The sequence below is a fragment of the Aquila chrysaetos genome, chromosome 15 (genome assembly GCF_900496995.4).
Source record: "Aquila chrysaetos chrysaetos chromosome 15, bAquChr1.4, whole genome shotgun sequence".
NCBI lineage: Eukaryota > Metazoa > Chordata > Aves > Accipitriformes > Accipitridae > Aquila > Aquila chrysaetos.
In genome coordinates this window covers 330,478-346,938 of record NC_044018.1, presented here as the reverse complement: position 1 = coordinate 346,938, position 16,461 = coordinate 330,478, and the positions used below count along the sequence as shown (strand labels likewise).

The window sequence follows — 16,461 nt, the reverse complement described above, 5'->3', positions numbered from 1 at the left end:
CACCCCAGCACAGACAGGACAGCGCTGCCTTCGCACTCCAGTTTTAATGGCAGCAGTGGGGCGGAGGACTGGCGGGACCCCCTCCTTCCTGCGGCCAGCCCCGCACCGCAGCCAGCACAGTCCCGCTGAGCTGGGGCACCACGCAGCTCCTGGGCCCCTTGCCCTCTCCCCGAGCGCCCGTGTCGGGGAGGGCAGGGCCGGGGCTGGTCCCTCATCTGTTTCACAGTCTGCTTGGGGTGGGCCGAGGCACGGCCGAAGCTGGCCAGCCTGGGGGTTCCGTCATGGTGCTTGGGGGGGCCAGGGGGCTACAGGAACCCCGGGAAGGCGAGCTGCAGCAGTAGGATGGTGGCCACGATGAGCCCGGCGCAGAGCAGCAGCAGCAGCCAGACGGGAAGGGAGCCTGTGGAGGAGAGGAGGAGGAGGATGGGTGCTGCAGCCCCCCCATAGATGCTGGAGGATGGGTAAAGGCAGCCTGGCCCTGGGCTGGGGAGCAGCGGTGGGCACCCCAGCACCTGTGGCAGCCCCCCCCGGCACCTACGTCGGCTGGGGAGCAGGTGCAGCTTGCAGCGGCTGTCAACAGCTACGCTGAGCAGGGCGGCCTCGTTCCCCGCCAGCAGCTCCCGCCCGCCCTGGCTCTCGGGGACAAAGGCCACATCCGTCACCACGATGCCGTGCGCCTCCTTCACGTAGTACAGCCTCTGAAGGGCAGGAGGGGGGGTGGTCCGAGGCAGCCCGGCCCCGGGGTGGGGGGGGCACTGGGGCTGCCCCCACACCCCTCCCTGCCCAGCTGACCATTCCCCGAGGAGCCCCGCAGCTCACCTGCAGCGAGAAGGCGATGTGGATGGCGACAGAGCCCGTCACTGTGCCCAGCCCCAGGAAGGTGCCTGAGTCACTGCAGGGGGGAGGACAGTGAGCAGGGGCTGGGGCGGCCCCCTGCCCCGTGCCCACCCATCCCCGGGGTACCTGATGGAGAGGCAGGAGATGACCTCGTTGCCGCAGGGCCGGGTCAGCAGCGGCAGAAAGCTCTTCCCATCCCATTTGGTCAGGTAGCAGGGTGGGGGTCGGCGCTCCCGTTTGTGGGGCACCTGCACTGTATAGAGCCGCAGTGCCCCGGCGTTGTCCTCCACGGCCCCAAACCTGCGGCAAGAGAGCATGGGGTGTATCGGTCCCTACGGCCAGCACTGCCACCCCACCTTCACCCAGGACTGCTGGGGGGGCCCGCCAGGGCCCAGCACCCTCTCTCCCCTCTCCCAAGCCCCAAACCTGGACACAGACCAGCGCCAAAGCAGACAGCAGAGCCGCTCCTTCTCCCGGCCTGGGGAAGCCCCTCCCAGCAGACACGGCAGGGACTGGGAGAAGGCTCAGTCTGGGGTGGCAGCCGCGGGTGTTGTCTGTTCCCAGCCCCCTGCCTGTGTGCCCTGGCCCCTGCCTCACCGGCAGGCCTGGTAGCGGTAAGCCTTGTCGGGGATGCCAGGCAGGTTCTCGTTCCAGCGCAGCCCCGTCACCAGCTGGTCCTGCTGCCACACGCAGCACTGGAAGTCCCGTCCCGCCGTCACCACCTGCGCACAGACAGCGTGGGCGTCCAAGGACAGCTCTCCCTGTGGGACCGGGGAGCCACCCAACACTCACCTTGTTGTCAGGACCCAGCGCGATATCTTCGATCTCCCCGTCGTGGGCTTTGAACTCCAGTGTCTTCTTCATGCTGGGGAACTGCAAGGGCAGACCAACCGTCAGAGCTGAGCCCCGCAGGCCAGGGGTCCCCGGCAGCCCCAGCACCCAGGGTTGTCAGGAAGACGTAGCGTTACAGAACCGCAGCCGCTGCCAATTTGGCACTGCTGGGGCCTGGCCTTCTCTGCTGGATGCACGCTACTGCCAGCGCGGTGATGCCTGGCCTTGGCTCCCCCCACGCCTACCTCCCAGAGACGAAGGAAGCCATCGGCACCACCAGTAACGAGCAGAGAGCAGTCAGCGTTGAAGCGGACGGCCTTCTGCAGGGCATCGGGGCTGAAATCCGTGCGGACACTGTGCAGGCTCTCCACCGTCACCTCGCTTGTCTGGCTCTGTGTGTCGCCCTGCCCCGCCGGGCTGGGGCCCTTCCGCTTCCGCGGCCCCTTCTCCCCACTGCCTGCAGTGGGGCAGATGGCACGGATCCCTGACACAGCTCCCCGCCGCCAGGCGGGCTGAGCCCAGGAGTCCAGGGCAGGCCTGGGGGGGCTGTCCAGGGCACTGCTCCATCTCCAAAGCACCCCACTGACCACCCAGCTCCCCATGCCCTGCCCCACGGCACCCAGGGCAGGTGCTGTCACACCGCCCCCCCGCCCCGGGGGAGAGCAGGACCTCACCGTTGCGGCCGGCCGAGCCGCTCTTGGCCTCGGGCGCCTGCAGGCTGAAGCGGAGGATGTGGCAGCTGGCGTCCTGCCCCGCGGCGATGATGTCGTCGGCCAGCGCCATGGTCATGGTGGCACGGGTCTCCGTGTCGTGGGAGTGGAGGAGGGAGGCGCTGAGCTGCCCCCCGATCTGCTCCAGCTGCAGGAAGTGCTGCGGGACAGGGCTCGGTCTCAGCCCCCACCGGGCCCACTCCGGCCGCCCCCCCCCCGGGGCCGCCCCCGCAGAACCCGCCTGCCACCGCCTCCGCCCCCCCCCCCCCCCGCCGAGCCGGGCCTCCCTCCGCCCCACGCCCGCGGCCTACGCTCCCGCACCGGTCCCGGTCCCGGTCCCGCGGCCCCCGGGGCCTCCTCGCCCCGCTCCACCACGGCGCCCGCCCGCCCCCACTCGCGTGAGCCCGCGCCCCCGGCTGAGCCGCACCACGCCATTGCGGATGCCGGTCTTGGCGGCGCCGCCGCCGCCGGCGGTGATGGCGAGCGGCCGCCGCGGGTGGAGGCGGACGGTGTAGAGCGGGAAGGGCGCCCGGTACAGCTCGGCCGGCCGCCGCGGCGCCATGACTGCGCCACACACGTCAGCGCGCTGCTGCGTCAGCCCGCCGCCGCCTCGTCCGCCCCGCCCCCTGTCCCCGAGGCCCGCCCCCTGTCCCCGAGCCCCGCCCCGTCCCCGAGCCCCGCCCCTTCCCCAGCCCCGCCTCATCGCCCCATCGCCTCATCGCCCCTTCCCCACGCGGCGCATGCGCGGCTCGGAGGACGGGGGGGTGTCGCGCGTGTCCGTGGGGTCTGCGCGCCGCGGTCCCTCGGGGGCCGGGGGGTCCCGCTGTCCCCGCTCAGCCCCAACCCCGCCACCCCCACCCACAGAGCTGTATGGGGAGGGGGCGGCCTGGGCCCCCGTGGGCCCCCCCAGCCCTGTGTCGTCCCCCCCCCCCGGCTGCCTCACTGTGCCTCCCCCATCCCAGCCTTGACCTGGCTGTGCCCCTCCCGTGCTGGCCCCCCCGGGGGTCCTCACCCTGCTGTCCAGCGGGGGATGTGGGTGCTGGGGTGCTCCAGGCTCCAGCTGTGCCGGGGCTGGAGTCAGGGGGGTTGGGGGTGGCACAGCCCCCAGAGGACCCCCTCAGCCCGTGCTGGGTGGCAGCGGGTGCGGGACCCCCCCCCCAGGGGTGGGCCCATGGCCGCAGGCAGCTGCCTGCCCCCCCCCCACCAGCACCGGGCTCCCGTCCCACTGGTGGGGCCTCGAGCGCGTGGACTGCATGTGGGGCCAGGGCGCGGTGTGACCCCACGTGGGTGCCCTGCCCGGCACATGGCCTGTGCCCGTGGTGTCCCGCGCAGGGCTCGGTGGCTCCCGCGGCGCTGGGGCCAGGCCGTGGGGTGAGCAGGACGTCTGTGGGCGGCCGCGGGCCGGGGGAGGCTCTGGCTGGGACAGCCCGTATCCTCCTGCTCATCCCACGGTGCCAAGGAGGGGGAGGCGAGACGCCCGCCCAGACGAGGCCGTGGGCCGTGCCGTGCCGGGAGGCGGCGGGGGGACGTACCGGCGCTCCCCGGGTCGCCCCGACCCACCAGCACTCCGTGGGACCGAGGTGCAGGCAGGAGCGCGAGCAGGAGCTGCCCAGCGGGGCCTGGCATGGCTGAGAGTGTGGGGGCAGGCGACGGCGGGGGATGTGGAGCGGGGCCGGCCGCCACGTACGGCTGCTCTCCGGCCACCACCGCCTCCGGCTCCCGGGGGAGGAGAGGTGCCTGCAGCCCTGCACGAGCTGCCCGGCGCTGCCGGGAAGTGGGCACAGGCAGGACCCCAGGGCCCTCGTCTGCCAACTTGGGGAGCCCCCCGGCAGCAGGACAGGTAAGGAGCTGGCTGAGCGCAGGAGTGGGGCCCCACGGACCCCACACACGGTGGCAGGAGGGAGCCCCAGGGACGCGCCTGCCACCCCTTGCCCCGCTGCACCAGGGCCGCCTGGCACAGAGGGCCCCGGGGGTCTGCCGTGGGGCTGCCATTGGGAGGGGGTGCACGCCAGGCAGCGCCAGCCTGCCCCACTCGGGTGCAGGTCATGGGCAGGACTGAGCCCGGTGAGGTGCAGGCGGGGGGGCACAGGCTGCCCCACGGGACGCAGCCGTGGGGGCACAGACACCCCGTGGGTCTGAGTCCTGGGTTCACCTGGCTCCCCAGGGACAGGTGGCATCGTGGAGGACGGGTGCTGTCCCTGTCTCTGTTGGGGGTGGCAGTGCCCACTCGACCCTCAGCTGTGGGGTGCCATGGGCCCCGGGCTGGCTCAGCCCCCTTCTCTCCACAGGGTCCCCCCGGTCCGCCATGCCCCCAAAATGCGGCACGGGAGCGGAGCCGGGTGCGGGCGCTACGCCGGGCCTTCCTGTCGCTGCAGGCAGCCCTGCCTGCCGTGCCCCCCGGCACCAAGCTCTCCAAGCTGGACATCCTCGTCCTGGCCACCAGCTACATCGCCCACCTCAGCCACGCGCTGGGCCGCGGGCCCCCCCCGCCCACACCCTCCTGCCCACTCCACGGACACCCGCTCCTGCACCCCCTGAAGGTGAGACCACCGCCTTGAGGTCCAGCTCCCCGGCACCGGTCCCCGGGGTCCCCCTTGCATGCTGGCACCTAGTCCCTGGGGTCCCCCCCCTTATCCCCCATGCACACCAGCAGCCGGTCCCCCAGTGCACGATGCGGCTGGTCGCGGGGGTCCCCAGCGCATGCTGGCGGCCTTTCCCTCAGCTTCCAGCCCCTCCACCCCGGGGTCCCCCAGCGTGCCCCACACACACCAGCAGCCGGTCCCTGGGGTCCCCCCGTCCCTAGGTGTCGGTCACCGGCAGCAGGAGGACAAAGGGCCACCCTCCCAGCCCCGACCCCTCTCCCTCTCTTGCAGAAGTGGCCGATGCGCTCCCGCCTCTACGTCGGCCCCTGGGGGGGACCTGGTCCTGACCCCCCCGGGGCACCCACCGTCACCGGCAGCCACGAGCACACAGGCCTGGGGGACAGCAGGCTGGAAACAGGCGATGGCCCCCCCTGACAACCGGGGCACCCACAGCCACGGGAGCCCCCACGTCTGCTCTCTCCCCACAGTGTGGGGAGGCCATGCCCCAGGGTGGGGATGGGAGCAGCAGCCAGGATGGGGGGGGGGCCGGTGCCAATGGGATCTGCACCCCGATCCTGCACGGGGGTCCGCAAGTTCCACGGGCACAGGTCCAGAACCCCGGGGACACTTGGGGTGGGCTCTGGTGGGAGCTCCCGCCATGGGGCTGGCTCTGTGTCCCCTGCCTGGCGTTGGGATGGGGTGGGGTGGGGTGGGGTGGCGGGCTGGGGGCCGCCCAGCAGCAATAAACCTGCAGCGAGCACCCGCCGCCTGCCTCCTGCCTCAGCGGCACCGGGGCTGTGGGATGGGCCCCCCCCATGAGACCCTCACCCTTGGCTCTGCCCTGGCTCGGCTGTACCTGGGGGATGGGGAGATGGGGGGCCCTGTGCCCCCCCAGCCATGGAGCAGCTGCCCCCTGGCTGCGCTCACCTGGCTCCCCCAGCCGGGCCCCCCCCGTCGGCCCCGTGCCATGGGAAAGGAGCCAGGGCCAAGGCCGCCGCCATAAATCTCCCCTAGCTGGCGAGGATCCCGCTCCGGGGGGAGAGCACGGCCCCCCCGCTGCTTTGGGAGACCGGGGTCCCATGTCCCTGCAGGCTCCCGAGGGACGGTGGGGAGGGGGCTGGTCCCAGGGCTCCTCTGACACCTGCGCTCCAGAACCATTTATTGGCAGGACAAGGAACACAGAGATGGGTGATGGTGGGGGCTGGTGGGGGGGGGTGTGGGGCAGCCCCCGGCCCGGGAGCGGTGCGGTAAGGCACGTGGGCAGCGTCCTGGCCAGTGGGGGAGAGGGCACCGCTCTGACTCGCCCCCACACCCGTGGTCCCAGACAACCCCCCCAGCCGGGGGGCAGGGGCCGCCGCAGGCACTGGCAGCGGCCCTGGCGTGGGCAGATGGAGGGCCTGGGGCTCGGGAGCCAGCCTACCGCGGGTGCAGGCAGAGAAGCCCTGTGCTGCCCGCGGGGGGTGCAGCCTGACCAGCCCCCCCGGGCAGGGACCCAGCCCCTCCCGGTTATTTGGTGCTCCCCAGCTGCGTGTGGGCGCTCCACAGGGGGTCCGTGCCCCATGGCCGGGGGGGCACTCGGGAAGGATGCATGGGGTGGCTGGGACCCCCATGTCGGGGAGGGGGGGGGCTCAGAAGGAGGTCTCCTGCAGGGCGTAGGCAGGGGCCCCAGCCGCACGGATGTAGCCCTGTCCCTCCTCCTCCCGCCGGCCGGGGCCGGGGGGGGGCCAGGCCGTTGGGCACCCTGTTGCTCTTCACCGTGGCATCCACATGGTTGGTGTCCTGCGGGGACAGAACGGAGGGGCAGCAGGAGCACAGAGGGGGGGACCAACCCCATGTTCCGCTACTGCCCCCCCCCAGAGGGCTGGGGTCTGGGCCCCTCACCTGGGCAGGGAAGTCCACCCCGCAGCAGAGCCTCTGCCGGTATTTCTGGGGCAGGCAGCAAAGCAGGCGAGGCAGCACAGGGTAGATGGTGCGGGGGTCCACGGCTGCTGCCGGCGTGGGGCCTGGGGACAGAGCAGAGGGTCAGCGGCGTGGGGGGAGCTGCCACCAGCCCCCCACCCCTGACACTCACCGGTGAGCAGGCTGACCAGGAGCCCCACCAGGATGACGGTGGTGGAGTTGTGGGCGCTGTACCACATGTAGGACAGGCTGTAAAACTTCTGCAGCCCTGTGGGGCTGGGGGAGATGAGGGTCAGGTGGGGGGAAGAGGTGGTGTGCACGGAGCAGCGCCCCGGCGCCGAGCCCCCCACCCCACTCACCTCTGGGGGGCTGGCGTGGGGGCCAGCAGGGTGGTGGCGAGGATGGTGGTGAGGTTGCCCACGGGGGGGAGCACGGTGCTGTTAGGTGGGGGGGCCCCCCCCCATGCTGTGCAGCAGACTGCCGATGCCCACCCAGAAGGCCATGGCCAGGCCCGCCAGCAGCCCCACGACAGCACCCTGCAACGGGAGAGAGGGAGGGTGCTGGCCCCCAGCCGGGCTCAGGGTGCCCCAGCCCCCCCGGCACTGCCCCTCCGTGGGGTCCATGCCCCCAGCTGGGCAGGGGGACACTCACCGTGGGGTTGGCGCAGGGGAAGAACATGCCCAGGCAGAAGAGCCCCAGGAGCGGGCCCCCCACCATGCCGAAGATGCTGATGGCTGCCTGCAGGGACATGGCCCTCAGCGCCAGCCCCTCGCCCCGGCCCGCAGCCGGCACCAGCCATCCACCGGCTGGGTGCCGGAGCTGGGGGGCCCCACACCCCCATCCCTACCTGCAGCACAGGGCCCAGCATGGAGGACACGTAAGCCATCCCCAGGCAGAGCAATCCATAACCAAAAGCTGGGGAAGGGAGTGGGGGGGTCACGGTGGCGCTGGGGACCCCCCACTGCCAGCGTCCGCCCCCGTCCCCTGCCACCCCCCCCCACTCACCCAGCAGCTTGGATAGCAGCGTGGCCCGTGACTCCGACAGCCCAGGGCAGTGGGGCCGGACCAGGTCCTCCATCGTCACCGTGGCCAGCGAGTTGAAGGCGGAGGAGATGGTGCTGGGGAGGAAAGGGAGCAAGAGGGGGCTCGGCTGGGACCCCCCCTCAGCCCCGCCGTCCCTGGGGCCTCGTGCTCACCTGAGGCACCCGCTGAAGAGGCAGGCGACGAAGAGCCCGGGCAGCCCCGGCAGGTCCTGCAGCACGTCCATCACGAAGTACAGCACCAGCTGGGGCAGGGGGGTCAGTGCCTGCAGGGCCGGGGGGAGCGGGGTCCGGCCCTGTGGGCTGCAGGAGGGCTAAGGGGGATGACGACACCCGGCCACCCACCTGGTCGGAGGACCCGGGGCGCTGTGTGGGCGCCAGCGGGTGCTCCCGGTCATAGACGAACATGACGAGGCCGGTCAGGCAGCTGAGGCAGAGCACGATCTGCTGGCAGGGGAAGACGGCGTAGCAGGAGCTGCGGGCGCCAGGCGGGCGTCAGAGGCAAGGAAGGGCGGCAGAGCGGCCCGTCCCAGCCGCGGGACCCCCAGCCCCGGCCCCACTCACAGCTTGGCCTCCCGCTCACTGCGGGCGCTGAGGTACCGCTGCACCTGCGCCTGGTTCACCCCGTACAGCGACAGCATCATGAAGACACCCCCCACCGCCAGGGTCCAGAAGGTGTGCCGCTTGAAGGGGTCAGGGTCCAGGCTGCGGAGAGGCGCCGGCAGGGAGGGTCACGGCGCCGGGTCCTCACTGGCACCCCGCACCCCACGGGAAAGAGGGCGGCAGGAACAGCCCCCCCGCCCCATGCCAGGGTCCCTCTCCCCTTCCCAGCTGCCCCGCACATCCCCATGGCGTGACATGGGGTGCCTGGCTCCGGGTGGGTGAAGGTGTCTCGGCACAGGGCGCAGCGTGGCTGGGCCACTCACTCAATGCCGGAGATCTTGCCCTCCTGCTCCGCCAGGTGCCAGACACGGGCCATGCCGCCCACCCGCCGGGCGCCCACCAGGATGACAGCCAGCTGCCCCGCGAACATCACCAGCGTCTGGAAGACGTCCGTCCAGATGACAGCCTTCAGCCCACCCTGCAAAGGCACGGCACCTGTCACTGCAGCCCGGCGGGGGCACGGGGCACCCCACGGCCAGACAGCAGCCGGGGGCAGCGGGCAGCGACTCACCAGCGTGGTGTACAGCGTGCAGACCAGCCCCATGGTGAGCACCGCGCTCCAGAGGTCAAAGCCCGTCACTGGAAGCAACAGAGGCTGTTAACAAGCCTGGGGGGGGTAGCAGCCCCACCCTCGCAGGATGGGGCTTCCAGCATCGCCCCGCTGCTCCCGTCCCCCCTTACCTGCATTGAGGGCCAGCGCAGGCGCGTAGAGCACCACCCCCATGTAGATAACCTGCGGGGAGAGCAGCGCTGCAGCTGTGCACGGCCCCCTGTGCCCCACCCCCCCCGCCCCACTCACCATCTGGAAGATGAAGGTGATGGTGCCGAAGACCCGCACTGTCTTGTTGAAGCGCAGCTCCAGGTACTGTGGGGGAGACGGGTCAGGGCACTGTCCCACCCAGATGCGGGGTCCTGAGCAGGGGGGACATCCCCCGCCTCCCCCATGTCCCCCCCACGGCAGTGGGGAAGCGGAGCGGGTCAGGCAGTCCTCCGCCAGCACCTTGGCTCCTGCTGCCACAGAGATACAACCGGGCTGGCCAGCACTGGCTGGGGCAGGCGAGGTGCCCAGGGCAGGGGACGGGATGGGTGCTGGACAAGCTGGGTGGGAGCCCCGTTCGGGGGGCACGGCAGGCTGGGGTCCAGGACAGGGGCACGGTGTAGCGAGGGACCAGGAGCCGAAAACCCTGCCAGGCGCCATCAGCTCGTCCCCCGAGGCCACGCGCCTGCCTGCACGTCCCACTCACCTCGTAGGTGCTGGTGATGCGCAGGCGGTAGAAGACCGGGATGAAGACGTGGGCCGGAATGAGCAGCCCCAGGAAGTAAGAGCAGCCGAGGAACCAGTACTCGGTGCCGAAGCGGTAGATCTCGGCCGGCACACCCAGGATGGCCACAGCCGACTGGAAGGTGGCCAGCAGGGAGAGGGCGACAGGCAGGAAGCCCATGTTGCGGTTGGCCAGGAGGAACTCCTGCACCGTGCGCTGCCGGTCCCCGCTCAGCGCGTAGAAGAGCCCGATGGCCGACGACAGCACCAGCAGCAGCGCGAAGATGCTGTAGTCGATCACCGTGAACTCCATGGCGAGCGTCTCCTGTTACCGCTGTCCCGCTGGAGACGCTGCTGCCCAGCCGCCCGCCTCGTCTGCACCCTGCCAGCCTCATAGGCATGCCGAGCCCCGGCAGCCACCCCGGCAGCAGGTCCTGGCCAGCATCTCCCCGGCACTTGGAGCTGCGGGAGGAGGGACGGGTGTCAGCGCCGGGCAGGCCACACCAGGAGCTGCAGCAGACACTGCAGGGACCTTCGCTCTTGCTCCTCTCCCTCAGCCTCAAGGACCTGGTGCGGGGTGGGGGGGGGCGAGGAATGGCCCCTTAACCCTTCTCCTCCCTCTGGGCTGGGCTCGGCACAGCGGCGCCCACCCCCTGGGCTGCCAGACCTGCCCCCGCCAAGGGAAACGAGCGCCTCTTCCAAAGAGCACCGAGGCCACAGTTGCAAAAACATTCCCACCCAGGACCCCGGCAGCACCGGCCCTGCCAGCTCCACGTGGCTCTGCCAAACCCGGCAGAACCAGCCCTGTGTGGCCAAACCCAACACAACCGCCCCCGGTGCAGGACAGCCCCGCCAAGCCCGGCAGCACCGGTCCTGCCGTAGCCAAACACAACATGACCCAACCGTCCCGGCACCACGCAGCCCCGCCAAGCCTGGCAGAGCCGCCCCTGGTGCGAGAGCCCAGCCAAACCCAGCACAAACACCCCGGCTCTGGCGCCAGCCAGCCGCCCTGGGGCCGGCACAGCCCAGCCAGCGCCAGAGCAGCCGCCCCCACAGCAGCCCACCCTGCAGGACCAGCCCCACCAGCAGCCCCCAGACCCACAGGACCCATGGACAGTGCTGGGGAGGGCGGATGGATGGGCAGCAGAGCCCAGTCTGCGCGGGCAAGGAGAAGCCCTGGCACCCTCGCCCAGCTGAGCAGAGGTTGGGCAGGGTGACCCCCACAACAGGCGCCCCACACAGCCAGGGACAGACAGATGGACAGATGGATGGGGACTGCCAGTCTCAGAGGCTCTGGGCAGCAGCCAGATGGAGCAGACGCTTGAGCCGCTGCCGGCCCTGGCACCCCCCCTGCCCTGCTCACAGGCCCCCGCTGGGCCTCTGCCCCCACCCCTGGCTCCAGCCCCTGCGGAGCAGGAGGGGGCGGCCGGGTGGCCCCAGGAGCAGAGCAGGGAGGGGGCGCGAGCAGAGACACCCCCCCCCCGCCTCCGCCAGCGGGCAGGGGGCTGCGGAGAGCAGGGAGCCAGGAGCGGCGAGTGCCAGGGAAACGGCGGGCACCAGCGGGGCAGGATGCAGAGGGACCCCACACCGCCGTACCAGCGGGGCAGCATTAGGGGCTGCCACGGGGCAGCGCAGGGCACGTGGAGGACGAGGCCAGGCTGCCAGTGGCGGGGGGTGGGCGGGGGACGGGGACTGGCGCTGCACCCGCCGTGATCCCCGGAGGAATGCCCGGCCGGGGCATACTTGGGGGGATTAGGCTGAGCCCCGCCTGGCACCCTTGCACGGGGCATGGCTTGCCCGGGCCTGCCTGCCGCGGGGGCCAGGGGACTGGGGCAGCCGTGCTGGCACGGGGCCCCCTTCCCCGGGTGGGAAGTGGGTGAGAGGGCAGCGCCCGCCCGCCTCACGTGCCACCGTCGCAGCGCAGCTCCCGGGCAGGGTCCAAGGTCACCCCACCGCATTCCGCCGCGGAGACTAAACACGGGGCGGGCGGCGGCAGCGCCGTCCCTGACAGCTGCCCCACCGGTACCGCAGCCCAAGGCCCAGCAGCCATGGGCGGGGACGGCCCGGCCCAAGGCTCCCCTGTACCCTCCCCGAGGCCCCTCGGTGTTCCCCGGTGTCCCCGGCCCAAGGCCTCGCTCCCCCGGCGCCAGGGTGTCCCCGGTGACCCTGCCTGAGGCCCGGCCCTCCCGTCCCCGGTGTCCCCCGCCTTACGCTTCCTCGTTCTCCCCCGTGTCCCCGGTGACCCCGCTCGAAACGCCGCTGCCGCCCAGCCCCGGTGAACCCGGGCCACGGCCCTGCTCCCCCGTCCCCGGCGTCCCCGCTGGCCCCAGCCCGAGGCCCGGCCGCCCCCGCTGTCCCCAGTGACCCCGGTGTCGGCCGGGGGCGAGGCGGGGCGGGGGGCCGCAGGATGATTCCCCGGTCCCGCCGTGTGGTCCGAGCCGGCGGGGCCGCTCCGGAGCCGGGGGGGGACGGGACACGGTGACCCTGAGGGGGCCCCCGGCGGCCCCGGTACGAGACTCACCGGCGGCGGCGACCGGCGCGGCAGTGCTGGGCCCACGTGCCGCGCTGACAGCCGCCGGCGCGCCCTAATGACGCTAGCAGCGGGGCAGCTCTGCCCTCACCGCCACTTCCACCCGCCACCGCGCGCCCTGATGGCGTCAGCGACCGGCCACCGGGGCGGGGGGGGGGCTTGGGGGGGGGTGGGGGGCGGCAGACGGGACACAGGGCTCCGGGTGGGGCCGCCCCGGTCCCGGCCGCGCTCCGCTGCCTCTGACAGGTCACCGCGCCCCGGCATCCCCTGACCGCGGCCCCGGTCGGGGTCCAGAGGGCGGCCGGACCAGGAAGGCGGCGGGGGCGGGGCGGGGCGGGGCGGGGGCACGGTCCCGCCCCCGCGGCCGCCAGGGGGCGCCCTCACACCGGGAGTGTCCGGCGGGGCGGTCCCGGAAGAGCCCCGGAGGAGGAGGAGAGGGCGGCGGCGGCGGGGGGTGCCTGGGCTCGGCCGGGGCCATGGGCGCCTTCCTCCCGCTGCTGCCGCCGCTGCTGCTGCTGCTGCCGCCGCCGCTGCCCGGGGCCGCCGGCGGCGCGGCGGTGAGCGGCGGGGCCGGGGGGAGCCCGGGACCGGGGGGTGCCGGTGCTCGGGGGGCGGGCGGCGGTGGTGGTCGGAGGGTGCCCGGATCGGGGATGCCGGGGGAGGCGGTGCGTGTCGGGGAGTGCCCGGGGTTGGAGGGTGCTCCGGTCGGCGGCGGGGAGGCTCCGGGGGGGAGCCCGGCGGTCGGTGAGTGCCCGGTCGGGGGGAGGTCGGAGGGTGCCCGGATCGGCGGGGTGGCTCCGGGGGGCGTCGGTGGTCGGAGGGTGCCCGAGTCGGGGGTGGCTGTGTCGGAGGCGCTCGGATCGGGGGGAGGGGAACCCCCGGGAAGTCGGGGTGCCGGGGGTACCGGGGGTCGGGGGGTGCCCCCGTGGCTGCCGGCGCTGCCCGGGCCCCGCCGAACGCCCCCCGCCCCAGGTGTGCGGGCGCTGCCCGGGGCCGCTGCGGAACGGTTCCATCGTAGCCCGGTTCTGCGCGTCCCAGGCCAGCACCGAGAGCGAGGGACGCTGCTGCTGGGAGCGGGGAGCCCGCCCGGAGCGTCTGCTCGGGTACGGGACGGTGGGACGGCGTGGGGGAGCACGGTTGGAGGGGGAGGGGAACGGGCTGGGCACGAGGCAGGCGTGCACTGGGGGTGCAGAGGGTGTCGGGGGTGCTCGGGGTGCGGGAGGGTGCCTGGTGCATGGGGATAACAGGGCGGGTGTTGGGGGACACGGGGGTCAGGGGAATGGAGGGGGTGGGGGGTGGGGGCAGGCAGGATGGGGGTGCAGGGGGTGCCAGGCACGCTGACCTCCCCTCCCCTGACTGCTGCCCCCTCGCAGGCTAGACCTCAGCAACTGCTCCCTGCCCAGCCTTCCCCCAGGGCTGGCTGAGGCCGTGGCCGCCATCATCCTGTGAGTCCATGTTCCCCCCCTCATGCCGTCCCCCCCCTGCTCCCCGCAAGAGGCTGGGCCAAGCAGGGAGAGGGGTCTGGTGGGACCCTCCCCCCTGCCCCGATGGGCCCTTGGGTCAGTGCAGCCCTGCCTCTCTGGTCCCCGTCCCCCCAGCAGCCTGCTGCCCACAGGACACCAGCCACTCCCCATGCTGTTTGAACAGCGGTGGTAGTCAGGGGGAGTCCCCAGTGACTGGAAAAAGGCAAACATCACCCCCATTTCTAAAAGGGGGGACTCTGGGGACCACTGACCAGGCAGCCTCACCTCTGTGCCCAGTCAGAGCATGGAGCAGGTCCTCCTGGAAGCTCTGTCAAGGCGTGTGGGTGACAGGGAGGTGATCAGTGACAGCCAGCATGGCTTCACCAAGGGCAATTCCTGCTGGACCAACCTGGTGGCCTTCTATCATGGAGGGACCGTGCTGGTGGGTAAGGGAAGAGCAACTGATGTCATCTGTCTTGACTTCTGTAAGGCCTTTGACACGGTCTCACACAACATCCTTGTCACTAAATTGGAGAGAGATGGGTTTGGCAGATGGACAGTTAGATGGATAAGGAATTGGTTGGATGGCCGCGTCCACAGAGCGGCAGTCAATGAACGGCTCAATGTCCAAATGGAGATCAGTAACGAGCGGTGTCCCTCAGGGGACCGGTACTGTCCCATGTCTTTATTAACGATGTTGTGGGGTTGAGTGCAGCCTCAGCAGGTCTGCAGGTGGGTGACACCGAGCTGTGTAGTGCGGTTAATTTGCTTGAGCGAAGGGGTGATGCCATCCCCAGGGACCTGGGCAGGCCGGGGGTGGGCGCATGCAAACATCATGAAGTTCCACAAGGCCAAGTGCAGGGTCCTGCCCTGGGGTCAGGGCGACCCCCAGTATCCATACGGGCTGGGGGATGTAGGGATTGAGAGCAGCCCTGCCGAGAAGCTCCACGTGCCTGGTGTGTGTTTGCAGGGACCTGACGGAGAACCCCCTGACGCCTCTTCCCAATGGCTCCTTCCTGGGCTTCACCCACCTGCAGTGCCTGTGAGTACTGGGGCGGGGGGGGGGGGGGGGGGGGCGGGGGCCACCGCAGCACCGGGTGCTGAGCTCTGCTCCTCAGCGCGGTGCCACTGGCGCTGGAGTGCCCAGGCGGGAGCAGCGCCTGGGAGGAGGTGACGACACACGGGAGCAGCAGGCTCTGCCAGGGCCAGAGGAACCTCTGCAACAGCTCCATGGAGCTTGGTATGGCAGGGGGGTGGAGGTGCCGTGTCTGGGGGTCTGGCAGGTGGGGGCTGGCCCTGGCCTGGCCCTGTGACCCCCCACTCTGCTCTGCCAGCCTGGCTGTGCCCTGAGAACGCTGCCTGTGCGCCGGATGGCCCTGGCCTCATCCAGTGCCTCTGCGACAGCCCCTTCCATGGCTACAAATGCCTGCGCAAGGTGAGCGCCTGCAGGACAGGACCCCCCCCTCGCCACACACCCCCCAGCCAGAGCCAGAGCAGCATGGGCGCGGTGGGGGGGGGCAGTGCCACTCACTGCTGCTTCCTCGCAGGGCACATTCCCTGTGCTGCTTTTCTGTGGGATCCTGGGAGCCATCACCCTGTCCCTGTCCCTCCTGCTGTGGGGCACCCAGCGCCGGAAAGCCAAGACCCCCTGAGCGGGGAGGGGGTGCCTGTGCCAGCGCCTCTGCTGAGGCCAGGGTCGGGGGGCTCTGGGTGCTGGGGCCTCTGTGTCCCGGGGGGCTCTGTGCCCTGGGGTCTGGCTCACCATGTGTGGGCTGGGGATGAATAAAGCCCGCAGCATCCTCTCCGTGTGTCTGTCCGACTCCTTCCTGGGACAGGCAGGGAGCGGTGCAGGCAGCTGCCCAGGGGCAGTGCGGGACCCTCCAGGCAGCTCTGGGGAGCCGGCTCGCGGGGCTGGGGGCGCCCCCTCTCCCCACCCGCTCCACTGGGGATGAGCCCCCGCCGCTCCTTGGACCCCGGCCCCGAAACCGCGCTGCGCTGCGGGCGGGCGGCGGGGAAGTGCAGCGGGGTCTCAGCAGGACCTGGAGGGCGAATACGCGGGGCGGGGCTGTCAGGTGCGTGTCCATGCAGATCAGGCACCGCGCGGGATGACGGGACATATCCCCTTTACACGACGACGCCGGCCACGGGCGTCGCAGGAGCTGGTCTTCCTGTGGCAAAGATAGAGGTGGCGGAGAGAGAAGGCGTTACGTGGGCTCGGGGCTGCCTTTTGCTATGGGTCGTGGTCCGCGAGGGCTGAAGAGAGGGCGGGGTAGGTCCGTCGACGCAGGTCACGGTCCCCAGCTCTGCCACCGCCGTTCGGAAGAGCCAGGACGCTGGCCCAAGCACAGAAAAGCCCACACGCGACTGCGGGAGGAAAAACCACCACTGGGCGCTGACATGCAGCACGGCACGGAAGCGTCTGTCTATTTTTTCCACGCGAATGCCAGGGGAGAGCGCGAACGCAGTCCCCCACTACCACAAATTATGCAGTCGAGTTTCCCGCATTTGGGGAAATCGCAGGGGTCAGCACACCCGGAGTGCAGGGGATGAGCCTCGCCCTGGGAAAACCACCTGCCTGATCATGGTGTCTCCCCTGCCAGGTAAGTATGCCTTCCCTCACACCCGACAACGCCGCACGCACCACC

The 16,461-nt window shown here is 71.6% G+C and overlaps 4 protein-coding genes and 1 non-coding gene across 7 annotated transcripts; 2 read left to right on the top strand and 3 right to left on the bottom strand.

Moving 5' to 3' along the window:
* Nucleotides 1-25: 25 nt before the first annotated feature.
* On the bottom strand, nt 26-2,976 carry PREB (prolactin regulatory element binding). The gene is made up of 9 exons (XM_030037325.2): nt 2,806-2,976; nt 2,343-2,538; nt 1,914-2,125; nt 1,630-1,710; nt 1,435-1,559; nt 964-1,137; nt 820-892; nt 539-698; nt 26-400 (listed from the first exon to the last, which is right to left on the bottom strand). Exons 1-9 carry the CDS (start codon nt 2,938-2,940, stop codon nt 306-308), a joined length of 1,251 nt encoding a protein of 416 aa, XP_029893185.1. The 5' UTR covers nt 2,941-2,976; the 3' UTR covers nt 26-305.
* Nucleotides 2,977-3,162: 186 nt separating this feature from the next.
* TCF23 (transcription factor 23) lies at nt 3,163-5,558 on the top strand. 2 transcript variants are annotated; one of them, XM_030037335.2, is made up of 3 exons: nt 3,163-4,218; nt 4,667-4,918; nt 5,252-5,558. In XM_030037335.2, exons 1-3 carry the CDS (start codon nt 4,003-4,005, stop codon nt 5,393-5,395), a joined length of 612 nt encoding a protein of 203 aa, XP_029893195.1. In that variant the 5' UTR covers nt 3,163-4,002; the 3' UTR covers nt 5,396-5,558. The 2 variants fall into 2 exon arrangements, with proteins under 2 accessions (XP_029893195.1, XP_029893194.1); XM_030037334.2 differs by having other exon boundaries at nt 4,107-4,918.
* A 544-nt stretch (nt 5,559-6,102) lies between these two features.
* SLC5A6 (solute carrier family 5 member 6) lies at nt 6,103-10,375 on the bottom strand. The gene is given in 16 exon segments (XM_030037323.2): nt 6,103-6,739; nt 6,842-6,963; nt 7,032-7,135; nt 7,219-7,311; nt 7,313-7,395; nt 7,511-7,597; nt 7,707-7,774; nt 7,865-7,977; nt 8,056-8,144; nt 8,245-8,374; nt 8,464-8,604; nt 8,826-8,980; nt 9,074-9,141; nt 9,244-9,295; nt 9,362-9,427; nt 9,807-10,375. Coding segments are annotated over 16 exon segments (1,974 nt in total). The 5' UTR covers nt 10,137-10,375; the 3' UTR covers nt 6,103-6,466.
* Nucleotides 10,376-12,720: 2,345 nt separating this feature from the next.
* Nucleotides 12,721-15,618, top strand: ATRAID (all-trans retinoic acid induced differentiation factor). Of its 2 annotated transcripts, none has more exons than XM_030037333.2 (7): nt 12,721-12,910; nt 13,326-13,456; nt 13,727-13,798; nt 14,787-14,858; nt 14,935-15,056; nt 15,151-15,251; nt 15,364-15,618. In XM_030037333.2, exons 1-7 carry the CDS (start codon nt 12,830-12,832, stop codon nt 15,466-15,468), a joined length of 684 nt encoding a protein of 227 aa, XP_029893193.1. In that variant the 5' UTR covers nt 12,721-12,829; the 3' UTR covers nt 15,469-15,618. The 2 variants fall into 2 exon arrangements, with proteins under 2 accessions (XP_029893193.1, XP_040984786.1); XM_041128852.1 differs by lacking the exon at nt 12,721-12,910 and adding an exon at nt 12,983-13,018.
* A 642-nt stretch (nt 15,619-16,260) lies between these two features.
* On the bottom strand, nt 16,261-16,424 carry LOC115351431. The gene has a single exon (XR_003926809.1). It is a non-coding gene; the product is annotated as a U1 spliceosomal RNA (small nuclear RNA).
* Nucleotides 16,425-16,461: the final 37 nt, after the last annotated feature.